The 19998-nt window shown below is 44.6% G+C and overlaps 1 protein-coding gene across 1 annotated transcript in view; it reads right to left on the reverse strand.

Annotated features, from left to right (window-relative positions):
- The window catches only part of LOC104159469 (contactin-4-like), a gene marked incomplete at its 5' end in the record, with an annotated part of 83176 nt that overhangs the window by 1732 nt on the left and 61446 nt on the right, over window positions 1-19998 (reverse strand). Inside the window, 9 exon segments of the mRNA XM_009697381.1 lie at window positions 1433-1545; window positions 2038-2224; window positions 2688-2803; window positions 3337-3571; window positions 5376-5446; window positions 6541-6690; window positions 7424-7582; window positions 10084-10201; window positions 12664-12839. Of these exon segments, the coding sequence (XP_009695683.1) occupies window positions 1433-1545; window positions 2038-2224; window positions 2688-2803; window positions 3337-3571; window positions 5376-5446; window positions 6541-6690; window positions 7424-7582; window positions 10084-10201; window positions 12664-12839 (1325 nt within the window).

The following is a 19998-nucleotide window of genomic DNA, read 5'->3' on the forward strand; positions in this document are numbered from 1 at the left end:
GTTTGGGCCCCACACCAGCACAGCGGTGACAGTGCCCGGGAAGGGAGGTGATGACGCTGGGAGGAGGGCGATGCCGATGTGCAGCACCAAACACGGCCTCGGTACCTGGCAGAGCTCCTCAGCGAAATCTTTAGCTTGATCAAGCTAAATAAATCCTGAGGCTTATATAGATGGGTCCAAACTTCTTGTTACGTTTCTTCAGGAAACTGAGTTGGGGTATTTGATACAGTGCCATGACCAGCTTCCCAGAATAACTGACTTCTTTGAATTACCCTCTAAGATCTGGGAATTCTTCTGATATAGGTCATAAATTGTGACATAGAATATAAGATTCTTCCCCCCCCCCCCCCAAAAAAAAAGTGGGGCAACATTTTGCTACGCTTAAGGAAGAAATCTGGCTGTGTTATCCTGACAGTAAGTTAAAAGAGGACTTTTTAGAAACCCACTAGATGCAGTTTGCTTTTTCAGGGTGATGAGTCTTTCTCACCCTCTTTCAAATGACTTCTTAATTTGCATTTCAAACCTAAAACATGTAGTGAAAAGTTGGTCCGAACTGCGGAGGTTCGTCTGAGGTTTTGACTAAAAACCCTGAAGAATTACTTATTTTTGATAATCCGATACAGCGCACCAAAGATACTTAAAAGTTAGTGCAGAAATTCAGGAGAGCTGGCACAGGCTCACAAAGCCGATGCCGTTGGCATTCCAGATTGTGAACAAAATACAAAGCATGTCCAGGTTCTTCATCGTTTAAAGCTCTGGTGGGAAACGTTTGCACAACTCAAGCCTCAAGGCAAAGGCTGGCAATTGCACACTGATGTCTTCTTTGGGCCAAATTAAACCCTTGTGTAAGGTGATAGAGCTGAATTCTTCCCAAGATTTCTCTCTAGTTAAATTATAACCTATTAAAACTGCTACTAATGAGGATTCTCTTTCTTTTCATTTTGGCTTTGCTGTCTGAAGAAATTGGGAGCTATTAAAAAAACATTTTATTTATCTGCAATTAAGGAGTCAGCTCCAGCCTTTGGAAGGTTTCCATCCAAGGCAGGAGAGCACAGTCCTGCAGGCGGGAGCTTCCGAGGGAAGGAGCAGGTGAAGGTCCGTGGGCTGAGACCCGCACGGCTGCTTGCAGGGGTGAGCACGGCGGGGGCGAGGGCGAGTGGCCGGCAGAATGCTTCTGTTGGTCTCTGTTTCTGGAGGAAACTGGTTCTCCAGTTTTAACCTGGAAAACCATGCAAGTACTATGAAAAACGCCTCGTCTGGGCTTACTATAAACCCGAACTTGACACTGGAGGCATGGAAATGTCCCCTGTAGCCCAATTCCAGAAGCCAGCAACAGCTGAAGCAGAGTGAGGATCCCCGGCAGGAGCAGGGGTGCTGAGGGCGGTGGTGCAGGGCAGTGTTGCCCAGCTGCCTGGGCTGACAAAATACTCACTTTGTAGCCTCTCACTTCTGACTCGTTGTCCAGCGCTTTCACTTGGTCCCAGTTCAGTATGATCTTGGAGTCGGATGAATTCCATATGATGTTCCCGGGGGGCTGACTCGGTGCTATACCAAAATATACACAGCATTGCATTACTGAGGAGCATCGTTTCGCAGTTGGATCCCTCCCAGTACCACAAGGCTTCTACCACCATAGCTGAGCGTGCCCAGAGTCGTATCGCTCTGGAAAGCTAACGAGCTGTTTCACTGATCTGTGTCCTCAAGGTCACAGGAGTTGTGACACAACACAGTGCTCTAAATGAAAAAAGGATTCAGTCAGTTGCTCAACATGCCTGAGACCAGAAGAAAAAAGCCCTCTTGAACGATGAGATAAATATTTAATTTTCCTGCACAGCTGTGATTTCAGTTTTGCATGCTCTGCTTACTTAACACAGGGAAGAGCCTTACAAAAAAATGGCTGGTAAGTCTTCTGCATAAAAACCCAGCAAAGAAAAGTCTGATAGCTCCTTCAGACTTGAGAAAGCTTGAAACTGAGAGAGGGGAGTGCTGGCAGAAACCCTCCCAGGCAAGAGCCCCCCCGTCCTCACAAAGACTCACGTGGCTTTTTGGTTGTGACGTTGACCGTGGCACTGGAGGGGCCGGTCCCAGCCGTGTTGTAGGCCCTGACTGCCAAGTGATAGAGCGCGTTGCCTCTCAGGTTGCTGACTTTTGTAGACGTTTGATTGCCAACCGTTCGAATCCTTTTAGCGTTTTCTTCCTTTTCGTCGTGTCTCCAACATCTGACCTGAGAAGCAGAGCAGGTACATGTCTACCTCCAGCTACGGGCTGGTAGCACCCGCTTGTTGCGAGCGCTAATTCTGGCACTTCTGCCCAAAGTGCAAGTGTCACAGGGACAGATCCTGCACCATGTTACAATCCCTTCTTTTTCCTTGCTAGAAACCACCCTGGCTGCAGTGTTCCATCCCCAAGACCTCAGACGCTGCCCAGCCATGGAAGCCCATTCACGCAGGTTTCCCCCAGCAAGCTCTGGTCTCCATTTTCAGCCAGCTCACAGACAGAAAGATGTGCAATTGTTTACTGTGGGAGAGAATTCTCTGCGTACTGAAGAGGCAAAAGGGAGCAAATACGCCCCAGGAACCCACTCGCCCCATGGCAGGCAGGAGCAGCGCCGCAAGGACTGCCCACAAGGTATCTCCGCGTCTCCGCAAGGCTTGGTACTGAAAGGATGCTGCGTTGTGTTTCCGTACCTCATACCCCTGTATTCTTCCTTTGTGCTGGTTCTCCCAAGGCGGAGCCCAAGAAACTTCAACGTCTGAGGCAGAAAGACTTCTGGCCATAACAGTGGTTGGGGGTCTCGCTGGCTCTGGGTAGAGGAGTTAAAAATAAAATTAAGAGTTTTCAATTTTATGTTCAGTTAGTCCCAAACTCCAAGGGATTTATTTTCTTCGTTGCACAAGAAAAGCAGCATGCGACCAAAACAAACTTCCACATTTCAAAATGATGGCTTGTCAGCCTGTGCCAGACGGCACCGCTCCTCTACCTAAGAAATAATAAGATGTCATTACTAAACTCAATCCAGGATACCATGTACTGTAATTAGGACAAGAGGGAACATTTTCTAATCAGTGGACATTAATTCATACTAAATCTCAGCGGAATTCTTTCCAGATTACATATTACTTTTCCATTAATATCAAAAGATTTCATTACGATTAATGTTATTTTAATGACTATCAAAAGAATTAATCACGGTTCGCCATTTATTATAAATCAGAGCAAGGATTAGGTATCAAAGGATATGTCAAGGTGGATACTAAACACTTTCAGACCCGCTCACCCCCCCGTGTCCAGCGGCAGGGAGGAGGGAGAGGCGGAGGGGTGGGCTCCTGGCTCTACCTTCCTCTGCCGAGTAGACGACCGTCACGGGGCTGAATGACCCTTCCCCCTTGTTGTTGTACACCCCCACTTTAACTTCGTAGGGGGAGAAGGGCGGCAAGGTCTCGTTGCGGAAGACGTATCTGGCGGCGTCCGGGGAGGCCACGACGGTCTGCATCCAGCTGACGGTGCCGAAGGGGCGGAAGGCCACCACATACCCGAAGCCACCTCCGTTCTGCAGCTCCTCGGGCACTGTCTGCGGGCAGGAGAAAGGGCACTTTCAGCAACGTCACGTGTTTATCTCCCTGACTGCATGCTGGCTATTGCCTCTTGGTCCTTCTACAGCTGCTGTCCTAAATGGAGCATTAGAGACGGGACGCAGCTGGAGTCCTGCTTCACATCTGACCTGAATTCATCCCATCTTGTCTGAGCTAGAGCTCCCTGTGGTCGGGGGGAAAGCAGCACCTCCAGAAGACACTTTGCCTACGACTTAATTCACCTTCATAGGTGCCCACCTTCCTTCCCTGATTAGACGGAGCCTCCAGTAACGACGTAATTTTAGGCACCGCAATGACTAAGTCTGAGGTTTGTTGGGGTGAACCAAGGACACGGTTCCTGCTTTCCCAACACACGTGCAGCTGCTCTCACATCTTTGGAACCGCATGTGAAGCCCTGAAGAATACATCCTGGCAACGTCCCAGTCAACGTGGGGCTGGTGGTCCCTTGCTGGCCTGTTGCTATACGGTGACGTGGACCAGGTCAGCCAACGATCCACATCCCGTACAATGTGACCTGTCAGACACCGTGATGGCAGGGAGCGACTTGTCACAAACGTGATGGAGAAGGGCAGGTAAATGCTAGGTAACAGCTAGAAGAAACAACCTGTCACCTCCAGGCCACTTTGGACACACTGACACTTCCTACTTTCAGGCTTTAAGCCCCCTAAAAGCTGCATCAAACCCCAAAGCCTCAATGTATTAAAATAATCTATAATTATGGGCCACTCTCCTCCAGATGTCCATGGTGCTTAAGCACGTACAGGGGTTACTTTTGGTGACTGCTTCTTGCTCTGTATTGTAAGGCTCAAAACCCATACCAGACCATAAAGACAAGGCCTCTGGACATTTAAAAGGGTAAACTGACTGTTCTATCAAAATACAAATTATATTTTGTGCAAATGATGACTCAAATCAAAGGCTGATGTTCTTGCCATGTGTGTTTTTGAAACATATTGCAGTATCTTTAGGAGACACGGCATAGCTAATTAGTCCAACGGAGGAGGAAATTTAGCACATTGAGCTGTGTCGTAAGGACAAAAACCCATTTATAGTTTTTTAATAACCTTAAAAATATCTCTGGCAATTCATTCTGCCAGCTTGGTCAGAAATAGTGCTAAGTGGAAGTGTTAGCATGTCTAGTGCAGTTCATTATTAGGAAAAATATGCCAGCTGCATCGCATCATAACATGAAAATATGAGCAGACAAATGACTAAAGTTCTAACCCCGACTGCCTTAAGGAATATTAAACATTTTTCTTCTCTGTATCTCCTCTTGTTGGCTTTCATTAGCAGCAATGAAAGCCAGCATGCAGTGCGTTGTGCTAACTCTTAACTATTTGCTGCCATAAATCCCAGCGCAGGGATGAGGGATGAAGCTTGGGAGCTGGCCACAACAGTTCTCAACCAGGTCAGGATGTGCCAAGCCTGGCCTTACAAACTCTGTTTTATCCCTCAGGTGGTTTCTGCCCATCCACATTTTGCCGTATGCGTGTGGATGTGCTGAGTGTCAGGGAGAGCGGAGCTCATGTCAAAGCAGCGACGTGCAGCCCGTTCCCCGTGGTCCCCTCCACAGCACTTCTCTGCTGGTTTCCTTGCACAGGGGCCTGGGGTGGGGAAGTGGTTTAGTTTAATTGTGATAGCTGGGCTATTTTTATCACACAATCTGGGCTTTTTCACTGTAAACTGTTTGAAATTTACAGCAGCTTCACTGAGGTCTGGGGTGAAAGGGTGCACTTAGGTCAGGACTGCATTAATGTGCCTCTCGGTTTGGACTCCACTTACCTCCCAAGTAATGACCAGCTCAGACTTGCTCCCTCCACCTCCACTGACATTAGCCGGGGTCACTTCAGGAACTGCAAAATAATGCAGAAGATGCACGTGGCAACTTTGAAACCAGAAAAGCGCATTGAAATGGAACAGACCTACGCAGCAACAGGACTCTGCTGGCCTTCCCCTGCTGGGTACCAGAAACGCTATTAGGAAATGACTAATTTGCCATGGCAAACAGCACATTAAAAGTATGTCAATAATAGTATATTAAAAGTATGTCAATTAACTTGTGTATTCAGTCACTAATTGTTTAGTTTAAACATTTATCTTCCATAAAAAAGGGCTTTTATTTATTTTCCTATTTCATATTCTGCTGCATTAGAGGCTAAGACAGAGCAGAGGAGCCACCTACCAGGGGTTTCCCATAACCGAGGCACATGTCCCTGCAGCCACCACGCTGAGCTTACGCCTTGCTCTGACCCCTTTCTGCCAGATCAAAAGCCAGGGACAGCACCGAGGAGCAGCACTAAAGCTCCCACCGTTAAGCTGTGCCTGTAGCAGCCTGAAGACACAGTGGTTCTAGCAGGCAGTGGGTGTGTTTGGGAGAGGGTCGCCGAAGACAGACCTTCAGTAAGCCCATGAAATGATCCAACCCATAGGCATCCCAGGGTGATTGCTCCAACACCGATGGCCCGTGGGGTGAGGTCCCAGTTACTCCAAGAACGACAGAGTAAGCATCAAGGGACTGCCGACTCTCCAGCTGTGAAGTTCAAACTCCTGCTCTCAATGTGCTGTAGTCTGCGCTCCAGCGTTTCCATCACGTCGATCATGGGAAACCAGAGGGACTGCTCTCAGAGTTCATCTCTCTCATCAATGGATACTGGGTAGTATTTTCCAAAAAACTTGCGCAAATACCTTTTTTTTGGAAAATCTTTGCTTTCTGCAGGGAAAGGGCACGAAGTCTTCCTATGCCCCGGGAGTCACAGAGTGAGCAAAAGGGCCCATCAGGAGCTTTACAACTTCCCCTGTCTGTTCTGTGCACGCAAATAACGTGCCACGAGGGAGGAGAGCAACGGGCGCAGAAAGCGCTCCTCAGCTTCCTCCAGCGCAACACATCCATCAGTGCTGACGAGCATTTATTCGACAAGATTTAACTCAGTTGCCCCCCACTACTTACGAGCTTCTTCAGTTCTTCTCTTCTCTGAAGGTCTGCTAGGTTCTCCAATCCCAATCAGGTTGGCAGCCACTACTCGAAATTCATACTCGACCCAAGGGTTCAGACCCACCACTGTCGCTGTGAACGTCCTGCCATCGATGATCTCTGGAACTAGGAGACAGCCACAGGTCAGGAGTGCAATGAAACTCACTGAAAGTACTGAAAGACTGCTGAGAAAAGGTCACAGATATCTGATACCCTTGAAAGTGAGGGATCAATGTAAATACAAAATGAATAAGGATTGATAAACATTTTCTCATTTTTCTAACATTTTGTTAACTGCAAAGAAGTAAAAGAGGCAGCATTAAAACACTGTGCTTTTAGCACAGAAATTCCTGCTATGAAATTTCCACTTTTTGAAAACAAAGTGTCAAGACAACAGGTTTAAAGGGTTTTTATTTTTCTCTTTTTAAAACACACTGTTTCCTCTGTTCAGTGGTTACTGGAACAAAATTAACCTCTGACGGAATGAGCAATTACATCATGGGATTTTTCCCTCTATCAGGAAAATAATTCTACTTAAAGGTAGGCCAGATGACACGGTCTGTCCCTGAGGGATGTCTTTATAGACCACAATTACTGTTGTATATCTCCAGGGCGGCAACAAAAGATAGGAATTCATTCTGTTTTCCCTTAAACATTCATGAGAAAAATGGATGAGTAATAGCACTGACTGGACCCTAAATCTTTTGGTTGCCAAACTTGAAACCAGTTAATAAGAGCAGTGCTCTGCAGCCAGTGAAATTGCTTTTCACTTCAGGGTGCAGAGCTCCTCCGTTCGCTCCGTGCACGTGGATGCATTTCCCATCGGCGGAGCAATGTGGGGCCCAGGCCACGGACCTACCTGTGCTCACCGCTTGCCATCCCACCGAGAAGGGGGTCCTTGCTTGCACGACATACATTGTAATAGGGCTGTGGTTGTCCGCTCCCGGCCTCCAGGACAGCTGAGCGGTGGTGTCGGTGACTTCATCTATCGTCACAGCTTCTGGGGGGCCTGGGGGACCTGTTGGCAGAATTACAGCAGAGGGGTGCTTGAGGCTTCGCAGTGACTTGAGAAAGGAGCACTCTGGTCTCCTTCTGTTACTCAGGACAGAGGTAACCGAGTCCCTGCAGAGGAGCTAAGCGCAGCCCCAGATGTGCTTTAGCAGCTCTCGTTGCCTAGATGAGACTGGGAGCCGTGGGGGAGATACACAAACCCAGCGATCACCAGCTTCACCTGCAGCCCCCGGGTGCCTCCACGTGAGCAGCAGCACACCCGAGCTACCTGACGGAGCCCGGCACTCGCCGTGGCACTTGGCATCAGCTCTGCCATCTCACGTCTGCCACTCTACGACTGCCCTTTATACAAGTATGATTTTTGGCTGTAGCTTGGAGGCACCCAGAAGCTGGTGAAGAGATGGACCTGCCTGTAATTAGCATCATGTCTGAGTAGGGACCAGTATTTTCCCCTTCACTGCTGGGGTCCTTTGAACCTGTACAGCAGTGTAGGACATACCGATCAGAGAGATGTAAAGTATTATATGGCCATTACTGTCGGTAGTGGTATCTGAGATGAAGTCTCTCCCCAGAAGCACCATCTCAAGCAAACTCTTGCAATTCACTCTCTGGACTAAAATTATTCTCACATGACATGTAGAGAGCTGGACATGTTTAAATATCTAAAATACCCCGACACCTTCCAATATCCTGTCTTTAAAACACACGTTTCAGCAGGTCTAGCCAGATTTAATTTTTCAGAAATTAAAACTTTAAATTGTTTTGCTGGGGGGAGTAGCCATGGCAGCTGGCTCCTTTGGTCCCCCATCGCAAGGCACACCAGAGAAAGGCAATGTCATTGGATCTGTCACAAAGTCCTCCTGCTGCTTGGCACAGGCTGAAACAAACTGTCTTCACTTCATCTCTTGGAGTAACCACGGTTATTCCCAACATTTCAGGCTATACTTCTTTGCAGGGTGCAGGCTACAGTAGGGCAAGAGAGGGAAAAATTATCAGTTACCGGTTTACCAAATATTTTGGGGCTGCTGACAGACACGTGCTTCTCCTGTTCTGACAGCATGAAAAAATCCCATCCCGAACAAGTGGGCTGATCCGTGTGTACCAGTGCCAGGAGTTACTTCGGTATGCTCTGGTTTGATATTCCCTGACATAACTAACTGATTTTTATTCTAGTATCTAATCTCTTATTATTCTGACATAACTCCAATATTTAAAAACCTTCTAAAAATGATTCTGAAGGCTCTCTTTATGCACCAGCTATTCACCTCCCCCTCCAGTCTCACAGCCAGGGATATTTCCCGATTTTTCTGCAGTTGGTGAGATGGTACAGCCAAGGGACAACTGGCCTGAACAGAGACGTCCCAATTGATGTTTTTAGGGAGTGACAAGATCAGTATTTTTACCATCACCAAGAGTCATTTTCTTGTGAGAATTTAATGTTCCTCCTGTTTGTTTACAGAGTCAGCGCTAAGGAAATTACCTAACTGAGGCGCCCATCAGCAGGTTGTTTTGAAATGTTTGTGCAAACCAAAAAAGAATTCATCTGAAGTCATGCCGCAGCAAAAACCCGAGAGTCAGTGGAACAGGGAGCCTGGGCAATCTCCTGGGGGGGAGCAGCGGCTTCGTTGCCCCCAGGGGCCCAGCTCGTTGTGTGGCACATAGCTAACAACGTCCGCGTTCACACTCCGTCGGGGCAAACATGGAGAAAAGCGTAACAATATTATGAGGATAACAAAAACACCCAGCTAGAGACAAGGAACATTTCTGTGAGAAAATTCAGGGCTAATCTTGCACATTTTACTCTGGCACAGCTTTGATAAAGAGGGAATTTCTTTCTTATTTCTCAAGCTGTCCTCCTTTCACTGAGTTGCCTGAGAACTTGTGTTACACGGAGAATACACAAACTATGATTTTGCTGGGCTCTATGAGAATTGAGGGTAGCAGATACGGAGCAGCATCAAAGTTTGCTTTCCTCAAAGCTAGCAAGCAGGAAAATATGTATCGTATTTTCTGTAAGGATCCAGACTCAGGTTAACTAATTGCATCTCTGTTAAAGTCATGCTTACAGATCTCCTGTGTATGGTAATGAATAAATCTTGAAATATCAGTGAAGTTACTAAATCGTGTTTATTCTAGAAATGGAACAATACTGCTGCGCAGAAATGTAATGACTAAGCTGGATACTGTTTCTGCTGCACAGTTCATCAAATGAAAGAGCTCATTTGGTGCAAGATTTGCATTCAGGATATGAACATGTACTAGTGTGTTCATCTGTGCTGTGTGTCTGCTGTATGAGTACGTATATATGAAAGAATCTTTATATGCACTGCCTGAAAACGTACTGTGAACCTCAGCGTGTACTTAGAGCTCATTTCTTAGATTAATTACAAGATGCTGGGATCCCAATGAATGTCTCCGAGACCAGGCATTGTCTTACCAGCAGCAGAAGATAGGAAAAAAAAAAAAAAAAGGAATTTTACAACAACAACAGTAACAAAATTCAAATACCTCTTACAATCAGGTCTGCAGCGGCCGACAGCTTGTCCACGCTTGTTTGCACCATGCAGACGTATTTTCCAGCATGCTTCAGCTGGATGCTTCTGATCATCAAATCACCAGCTGAATCCTGCTGATAAAAGTAGGGAAAAGTGGTTACAATTACTTTTTAATGAGTGCTAAACATCATTATCACATGAAGGACACTGTGACTAATGGATTTACTTTACACTGGCTGATGAAAACATTAGTAATGCAAGCCGTGGCCTATTAAAATTATGTGAGTTTGCCTTGAAGATAAGAGCGGGAGCATTTCTAAAATGATGGCTCCTACAAGGGGCAGGGGAGCCTGGTTTGGGTCTGTTCAGCAGTTTCCCCATTAAAATAATGTGACAAAGCTTCTGTAGGGCAGGTTTGCCCCGGTTCCTCCTTTATCTCTCTGGATATCCAATTTATACCCGCTCTGGTATTCAGATGCCCAAGTTGTATCTACATCTATTTTCTAAGTGAAAATGAACCCAAATTATGAGACATCTGCAATAGCTTCACGGCTGTGTATTACGGCCAGCATTTTGATTGCCCGGCATTTTTGTGCTAAAGATCACAAGAACAGCACTCTCCCAGGAAATCTTTGTTTTCCAAATGCGTGTCTGATTAACTGTTGAATAGAACTAATTAGGTTTCTGTATCTATACGAAGCTGAAAACTCTCAATTTTTCTCCAGACACAAAGCATTTGATACGTTAAAAATCTCAGGGTAACCTTGTGATCGTGGCTTTCTGACCGAAGAGTATTAATGAAGTTTGTAATTTTAGCTTTGCAGGCCAATCCGGCACAGTCGCCCGGAAAAGCCGTCGCTGCTGATGTGCGCCCTGGGCGTCAATCTTTAAGTGCATCTTTTAATGATTTTTTTTTCAGAGACAACAGCAAGGCTTGTAAATTGTATTTCCTTTTCCTTTCAGCATTAAATTTCACTCCTGACAAACGTAAACACGGACAGCCAGTCTGCCTGAAACCCAGTGCAGCACGTGTCTCTGTAAAACCTCCCTTAGAGCCACATCCAAAACCCTTTCCAGCTTTCTACCTCAGCTGAAAACTTGTTGCATTTCTTTCCTTCTTTGTCTTGCTACCTTCACGCAATAAAAGTGGAAAAAAATTCATCAGGAAGGATGAGAAAACATTTTTAAATTGCAAATAAGCTAGAAATTAAACTCCCCAAGTCCTGCCTAATACATAACAGGCTACATTAGTTGAAATCTGAACTGCGAATGAAAATGTTACGGTTACAGAAGGAAAGCAAACTTTTTACCCATCTTTCAGACATAGCCTGTGAAATTGCTGCTCCTCTTTTAGTAAAAATTATTTGGAAATTATTTTTAGTCAGAAGAATGGCATGAGAAGCTGGGGCAGGTCTGACAGACCTCCTACCTCCTCGTGTGACTGCCCTTTCTAATGGATGGCGTCCTGACGTACCTCCTATAGCACTGATCCTCTCCGATTCCCAAAATTCATGCTACAGCATCTTCAGGAAATCTAAAACTACTAGGAAAGCTGAAACAACCTACCCTTTACAACTGAAGTAAAAGCAGAGAAAATCAAGCAGGGAAGGACCATCACGGGCACCCCTACCTTGCTGCGGGCTCTCCGGTTCTAAACCTTCTTGAAGAGGCAGAAAATTGCAAATAACCCAGGCAGATTTTCTCCTCTCCTAATGAAAGAAAGTAATTCCTACCTTCCCTACCTTTTCTTCCCTGTACCTGCCACTTGATCATGGTCTTCAGCGGCAGCGGTGGCCAGGGCAGTATTTAATGGGCAGTCTAACCATCACTTCACACCTGACTCTTCTCCTAGCTATTGGATTTCCACAAACATCATCTTTTCAACCTTCAAATAAACAGTTCTCTGGACATTGCAAAAGTTTGCACTGTCAGTAGGTAGTGACTGTAGTTTCCCATAAACAACCAACCAACCCAAAGATACCAACGTGACATTGCCAGGAAACGTGCGCAGGTAACACTGAAAAGAAATGTCATCTCTGATGGTCGGTGATGTTTGTAATGCTATGCAGGTTATTTTGTGTAGAGGAAAAACACTTCTTCTAAGCACATGGTCACAAGAGGAGGACACAGAGACAGACAAACATGCCAACAAACACTGCCTGAACAAATTTGAGGATATCCTCTGATTTCCCACTATTTTCTGTATAAATACAAAAGTTCTACAATTGTTATATTTTACGTTTCTTTTACTGTTACAGCCCAAGAAAAACTATTACGGACTTCTTCCTTAAATGAGAAGGCAGTTTTTTTGCAAGGAGAGAACATATTACAGGTCTTCTGACATACATCCCATCGCAATACGAACGCATTGTTCATGCAAGCAGATTTAAGTCATGTCATTAAGAAATCATAACAATTCTACACCAACTATAATGAAGTAGTATACTGGCAACGTTGACCTTCTCAGTCTATAAGACACAAGATAACAGCTCGAACTATTAACTTCATCAAGTCGGTTCCTTCTATTAGTAGCCCTTGCCTATGTTACCTATTTTTCTTACTGTGAGGAGATTGCTTCAGTATTAATACTTACCCCTCCAACTCTTTCAAAGTGATCCCCATCTTTTTCAAAGTCTATCAGGTGTCCATTAAATGACCAGGTAAACATGATATCTAGCGAGTGATCGTGAGATACCTGGCAAGGCAAGACAATGCTTTCTCCAACTGTGACATCCATGCTGAAAGGTGACACCATAACCCGGGTTGGATCTACAAACAGCAAAGAAAACAAAGGGTAAAAAACCAAAAGCATTAATCCTGCCCTGAGAAATGCAGAGACATGTAGTGCTGAGAAAGATCCTAAGCAGTCTACCACAACTGCAGCATTGCCACCAGAATGTGAAAAATTTGCAGTGATCACTTAGGAAGATCCTTAATGCAACAAGCGAACTATCACATCTGTGATTTTACCCTCTGATACCTTTCTCTATAAACACTATTTATAAATCCTCCAGACTCTTCTTCTAGATGCCATCCTGATGAACAATGAGAAAAGGCTGGAAAAGAGTGCAGCAGATCTGAAAGGCTTGGTTGAAATTTTTGAAAAACTTGGAGACCAGAGATTATTTTATTTGAATCTTCTCACTTCAGGGATTTGTCTCACAGTGATACATTGTTTGCCATGGTTATAAAAACAAATATTTCATTGTTCCTAAATTAAATGCCACCTTAAGAAAACTCTCTCAATGTAAAATCTCCAAAACTGGAATGAAGAGGGGTATATTAAAAACATGAGTGATATCTACTTGGACCTGGAAAGGGAAAGATTAGACTAACATTATTATGTTATGTTTATTGAAAACTCGGTGCTTGTTTAGAATACCGGCCACATTCTCTGATTGATGGATGGTTTTACATTTAAATCCTTAAAATTTAAGGTCCACACAAAGAATAAATATAAAGGATGAGCGATACCAACCAAACCTTTCACACCATGGAAACCAAAACTCTGCCTGGATAAGCCAAGTCCTGTAGTAACATCAGACAGAGGAGTTTTGGGGTAAGACATGGCTCTGGGTGTGCAGCCCATTTGTGTCAGTCAGCAGGTCAGACCAACTCACTTTTTAGGGCCTCAGTGGTCTTACATGAGATGTCACTGACCTGTGGAACAAGAGCTGAGCAAGTATTTTGGGGAGGTGAAGCAGAAGAAGGTGAGAAAGGGCATTGTCCTAAATACGACATTTCCAAAAGAAAGCCCCCAAACCTGTGGGTATCTGTGATGCAGGAAATTCTAGCTGTGAAACAGCAGCAGCAGCAGGTACAAGCTCCACCTTGGGCTTCAGGACTAACCCCTTATTGACAGCCAGAGTTCACGTGGACCCTTTACCACTGGTTTAATTGTCTTATTTTTCACTTTAGTCAGGCAGTACGAGCAAAATGGTGGCACAGAAAGATGAGCCATGAAACATTATGCAGACTTCAGCTCCTCATCTGTGCCCGTGAATTCCCTCTGCCTCTAAAGTTAACGTTTGTCTTTCATTTCTGTTGACAAAAATGCAGTAATTTTTTTCTACAGGACCTCAGAGGAAATGAAAAGGAGAAAAAATATTGCTTAACAATGAGACCAAAAGTCTGAAAATCATATACAGATAGTTATTTTTGCTTATTCCAAAAGTCTATTCTGTGCAGCTGTCATGTTAAAATACTACGAGCATTATTCATTCTCTGGTATATGAAACCAAAATCTTAACTACTTCTTCCAGAGACTGTTGGCCGACTGCTTAATTCTCTGCTAAATAATAAGGATACAGCAACAAAGATATGTACTGGGCAGAACTACTCACCGAAATTCAGGGGATGTGAAGCTGTTCCTGGGTTTTCAAAGACCTTACCAAAAGTGTACAGGAGGTAGTGAAAAAGATTTCATCGCTGTCTATATAGGCTTCAGGTCAAGTCCCCGGGGACTTGGCTGTATTATCTTGGACAAATTTAATTCACCTATATTTTGGTTTCACTTGTAACAAAACAGAGTAACTTAGCCGAGCCACAGTAGGTGTTATGAGGCTTAACTAATTAATACAAATAAAGCATTTGAAATTTCTCAGGTATAAGCAGTGTAAGTGCATGTTACTAAAATAATGTTTAATTATTGCCTAGACTCATGACATTGTTTTCATATAACTGATGTATCACGATTTTGCAGTCGCTTGGGATTGCTACTACTGAAACTCAAGAGCCAGAGCATCCCAAGCTCTGGATGCTACAGAAATACCCGCCCCTGCAGTGGGGCTCAGGCACAGAATCACTTACTGAAATTCCTTTCAGCATCAGAAGTTCATCCCCTGCCCTGCTCAAAGTCCGTATGAAATATTTATGAAGGACTTGACTCAGAGATGAAATGGGTGTCTCCCACAAAGCCCTGAGCTCTCCTACATGAGTCCCGCAATGATCCACATAAGCTGCGGTCCTTAACCAGTGTCAGCACCGAGGCGTTGCTGTCGCTAACCCTCGCCTCCACAGCACTTTCTGCAAGAGGCCTGAAGTCCACATTGTAAATCTGATTCCTCCTGCTGCAATGCATACAGTTTATAAACACATGAAAAATAAAACAGGGGTGTTTGCTAAAGACCTGCTTTCCAGAGCAGCTTAGCACAACTCCCGTGGATGTCGTAGGAACTGCAAGTGCCCAGGGTCTCCAAAAATCAGGCCCCCAGGTTTCAATCCAGGCATGTCAAGAAGCATTGCAATCTTATAGCTGAACATGGCAGGTTATGGGAATGGCTGCTACAGCTTGGTGACAAACGATACGCGGGGAGGGCCCTGACCCAAGCCGTGCTCAGCAGGACCGCGAGCCCCAGCAATGCACTTTACAAATCACACCGAGCAGAATGCTTACCCATCTCTTCTCAAGGACTGGGAAAGCTGAAAACCAAAACCATCCCCTCCTCCCCTTTAATAACCCTAGCAGAGCAGCAAATGGAAAATGTTATTCAGAAGCCAACTGAGGGCAGCCGAGTGTAGGCACACCTCGGCGATACGCAGCCAAGTGGCGATCAAAATTATTAGATTTGCACTTTCAAAACCTGTAACATCAGGCACTTTTTAAATTACGGCAAGTGCTTTAATGATACCAAAATTGTGTTGGTTAGCATCCAAGTCAAAAATAAAAAAAAACCCAGTGATTGTTTTTTTCTGAGCTAGCTACTCATTTGTTTATCATCCACTTGCAAGGCAAGACAGGCAATCATTTTGAGACAGCTTTAAAAATAAGGCTGAAAGATTCAGTTGCAGATAATGGGTAAGAATTTCTATTACTAGCATCACCCCTTACAGCTGCTCGCAGGTTTCTGAGCCCTCCGCAGAGGGAAGCAGCGCCCGGCACATCCCAGCTCTCCTGCAGAAAGACAAAAAGCAAGAAAAATTGTTCCGGGTAACTTCTGAGAAAGTTCGTCTGGCATTACTGAGAAGTTTTTAGTGGAGAAATAAGTGAATAGTGCATACCAGCGTGAACACCCGCAGGGGATGAAAAGCCCTCTGTCATCAGGAGGTAAAATAATCTGGTTTTTAGTCTCAAATAGGAAACAGGGAAAAAAATAACTACTCTGTTAACATCTTCAGTAGGCATCCTGTAGGTATAGCAAATGCAGTGACGGCAGACGTGAGCGAGTTTATGTTGGCCTGGGCTTGGCTTTGCTATGGAGTAAGAGGAGACCTTTCCTGGGCAGCCCCGAGAGGGGCAGGAGGAAGGCAGGGCTCATGGCCTGGGCTGGGAGGTAGCCTCTGCAGCCCGGTTAGTGATTGTCTGTAGGTGTCACTGAAGGCTCAGGGAAGCAGGAAAGCTCCCTCTCAGCCTTCCTTGCATGCCAGCATTTTCAGGAGCAGGCTTTTTGTGTGACAGAAATGGCACTTTTTTGTTTTACATGCCGTTTTCCTTGCATGCCAGGCAGGCTGGCAGCTCACAGAGAGGCTCAGCTTGCAGCTCGTCGTCAGAGCTGAGATGGTTTGAGCAGCGTGAAAGCTCACGGGGATGGTCCTCAGCTGGAGCAAACCTGGACGGCCACACCGGGACACCTCTGGATGCCACTGCCATCGGCACTGGTGTCCCCAGCGGGGTGCTTTTCTTACCTATTTTTGTCCTGTGTTACACCCCTTAGTTTTATTGCTGCAGCGTATCGCAGAGAATTTGGTGTATTTCTGACTGAGTTAATGTACTTGGTTTATATTACAAGAGATTTTAACAAAGTTTGCTTGCTAGCTTCCAGTTTGTTAGAAGAAACAGAGCTGAGCAGCACTTCCCATCTGTAGGAAGGCTGTAATTGCTTTGCTTTTGCCTCTCGTCCCCTGCTAAAGGGAGCCCGTCATTAGCTGTTAGTGCTGCCTGCGTTTTGCGTCTCATTTTGGGAAGCTGTGATGCGTTTCTGAGCTGCAAACCAGCAGGCTACAGACATCGCCGGCACGGTCTGAGGGTAACAATTATCCAATCTGAAAAGAAACCATCCCACCCTGATTTTCTATTGATTGGGTGTCCATTAGGAGGGATTACTTGTTTAGGGTAAACAGCTTTGCATCGCTGGGTTTGCTTGTTGTAGCTCACGCAGTGCTATGTTGTGTCATATTGATCTGGAGGACATGACACAGTGGGACACAATCTACAGTGGCATGACATAAGTGACATAAAATGAATCAGAGACTGACACTCAGAGATAATGCCTTTTTTTTTTTTTAAATAGGTCAGTCCAGAGCATGCGAATATCTTTTGAATGATAGAAGAGGACCAGGGCAAAGCAAGAAGCGATGTCCCATATATTGTGCCCATCAGCAAGATTTCAACTGACCGGAGAGTTTTTTCCACCTAGAGACAGGCAGACCTGTCTGCCTTAGACGGCTACTCGGGACCCCGTTTCCAAATGTGCTCCTTTCCAGTTTGGCTCAGCTGTGGAGGCTGTACGCTCCGCTCCGCCGGGAAGGGATTCAGTGATGCTAATAACCGCAGTGCCTTTCATTTAAGGATATCAAAGTGCTTAGTAAACAATGAGATATGCTTTGCCAGCCCTGGCTGCTGAAGGAATACAGAGTATTTTACTATAACAAAAGATTGAACTGTAACATGCTCAGGAGATACAGCTCCTGTTGTTGGCCTCAAATCAGTGGAACTGAGCATCTCAGAGACAGATTGAAAAAAAATGAGATAATGTCAGCATTTCCAATGCTGGTTTCTGAAACCTGTGCACCTAATACCTAAATGCTTATTTAGACATCTATCCCGGCATAGAGAAGGAGGTCAAAGGAGAATGAAGAGAAGGGAATACGCAGGTTTGGACATATTTATCCAGGGTAAAAAAATTCAAGAAATCAGAACTACCCCCTCCCCACCACCCCTTAATGGTGCCTTCAGACTGTTCTACTTATAAGGGAAATTTTCCAAGATCTTGCAAAGGCTTATTCCTTCCTTTCTTCTTCCAGCCTTGCCCATTTCACTTTATTCAAGATTTGTTTGCACTTTCACGCTGCTAGGTTTGGTTTATGTAAGCTAATGGAAATTTTGTAAAAGATCCTCCATTGAAGGTCTGCAGTATATATCCCTCTCCTCTTTACTCTTTTGCCTAAATAGAAGCAGTCTGTTGTAAATATTCATGGCTTTGGAAAGGAAAGTATTGCACATAGACACAAATCAGCTAGTAAAAAATGCAACAGCTGCTTACAGACAGAAGAAACATGGTCTGGTTCTTTAAATGGAAAAAATAAAAGCAGTGTTTGTTTTTGCTGAGGGATATGTACATTGTCTTCAAGTACATAAGAAATATTAGTATCCCACCTATTATACTCAGAGGGTATGTCTGAGTTAAAGAGCAGCGAGCAGCTCCGATGTGTAACGGCCACAGCAGCTGCTGCAGAATGCAGAGAGGAGGACATTTACTCCAGGCTGGACAAGAGGAGACCGTATAGACCAAAGCCATTTCAGCATACGAGGCTCTGATTCTCTGCATCATGTATTGTGATAGGAGCATGCCAGGGCATCTGTTAGCCGTTTAATGAAAGCCAGTCTGGATGACAAGGTAATTTCAGGTTCAAGCATGAATGCTCAAGTGCAAGAGTTTATGTTCAATTACCAGATGCTTCAAACAAGCAGCAAAGACAAAAGCAAGCGAGGCCAAGTGCACACGGCTGCATCCAGCACAAGAGAATGTGGACAGAGCGCTGCTTTTCCTCAGGCTGAATTTCCATTATTCCTTACGTGGACCTAGGCAGATAAGCAGTAGTTTCAAGTTCGATTAACCATCTAATTACCTAATTCTCTTAAACAGCCATTCCTGTTACAACGTTAAAGATCCAGTTACATTTTTCTCCATATCTGCACAAACCATTTCATGTACAAGATTTTGAAATGGGTTTTTCTTGTAGATAACCTATACCTCGAGCATTTGGGACTCACTATTTCTCTTTCTGGAATACCAGCATGTTTACCATTTTCATTTTGGTTTTTATCAGAGGGAGTTAATAATTGCATTGCAGATCAATGTCCTCTATTTGCAATGACATTTTACATTATTGTATTGATTTCAAGGCAAATCATGACTGGAGATAATAAAAATCAATCTTGGAGGTAGAATCATCTGTTTTCGATGAGCAACCAAAGAATCAAAATCCAATACATGAATACTCAAATGTGCTCTAACATTTCTTTCTCTTCTATTTGTAAATGAAACATTTATCCATGACCATAAGTGAAAAGCATCTGAGGCTTGACTAGCTAAACTTCTGGGAGCTCTTAGCGCTCTGGGCACCATCAGACACTATGAGAAACGCTGAAGAGAGGAAAATATGACCCTGGACTAAAGAGATTAATAACCGGTGAATAACTAAGCACATAGTATGAATTAGCATAGCAAACTACAGCTGTCTTAATAGATTGTTTGAGTACTCGATGGGGCATGGCCAAAATTAAGATTAAAAAGAAATGGGGAACGGCTAAGTATTTACAATATTTGGCCTTTACAGTATCGCAGACGTGAGCTGTGATGAGTCACATATATGCTTTCAGGAACAGGCACATGGCTTTTATGCCTATATAACTCTTCCATATCATCAGCTATCATACATGCACTCTCGCAAGACAAGTAACTGATTTATAAGGCACATTTTTTAACAGGAAATTTCGCAGCACTTACAGTATCCTCTGGTGTGTACTATGGTAGTTCAGCCTAATAAAATGTGATCTTATTAAAAGCAAAAGGGACACTATCAGTTTAGAAAAGGGAATTTAGGCCTGGGACTAAAGTCACTTCTCTGATTTTAGAAATAGATGTGGTTAGTGGTCTAGATCTTTCAATGTAATCAGGCAGCGCCGATCTTTGGCAACGAAGGCGGTGATACACAGCCACGTATTTAACAGGGATTAAGGAAAGGAGTGTGGAACACCTGACCTTTC

This window comes from Cariama cristata, unplaced genomic scaffold (assembly GCF_000690535.1).
Source record: "Cariama cristata isolate BGI_N322 unplaced genomic scaffold, ASM69053v1 scaffold12533, whole genome shotgun sequence".
Classification (NCBI taxonomy): Eukaryota; Metazoa; Chordata; class Aves; order Cariamiformes; family Cariamidae; genus Cariama; species Cariama cristata.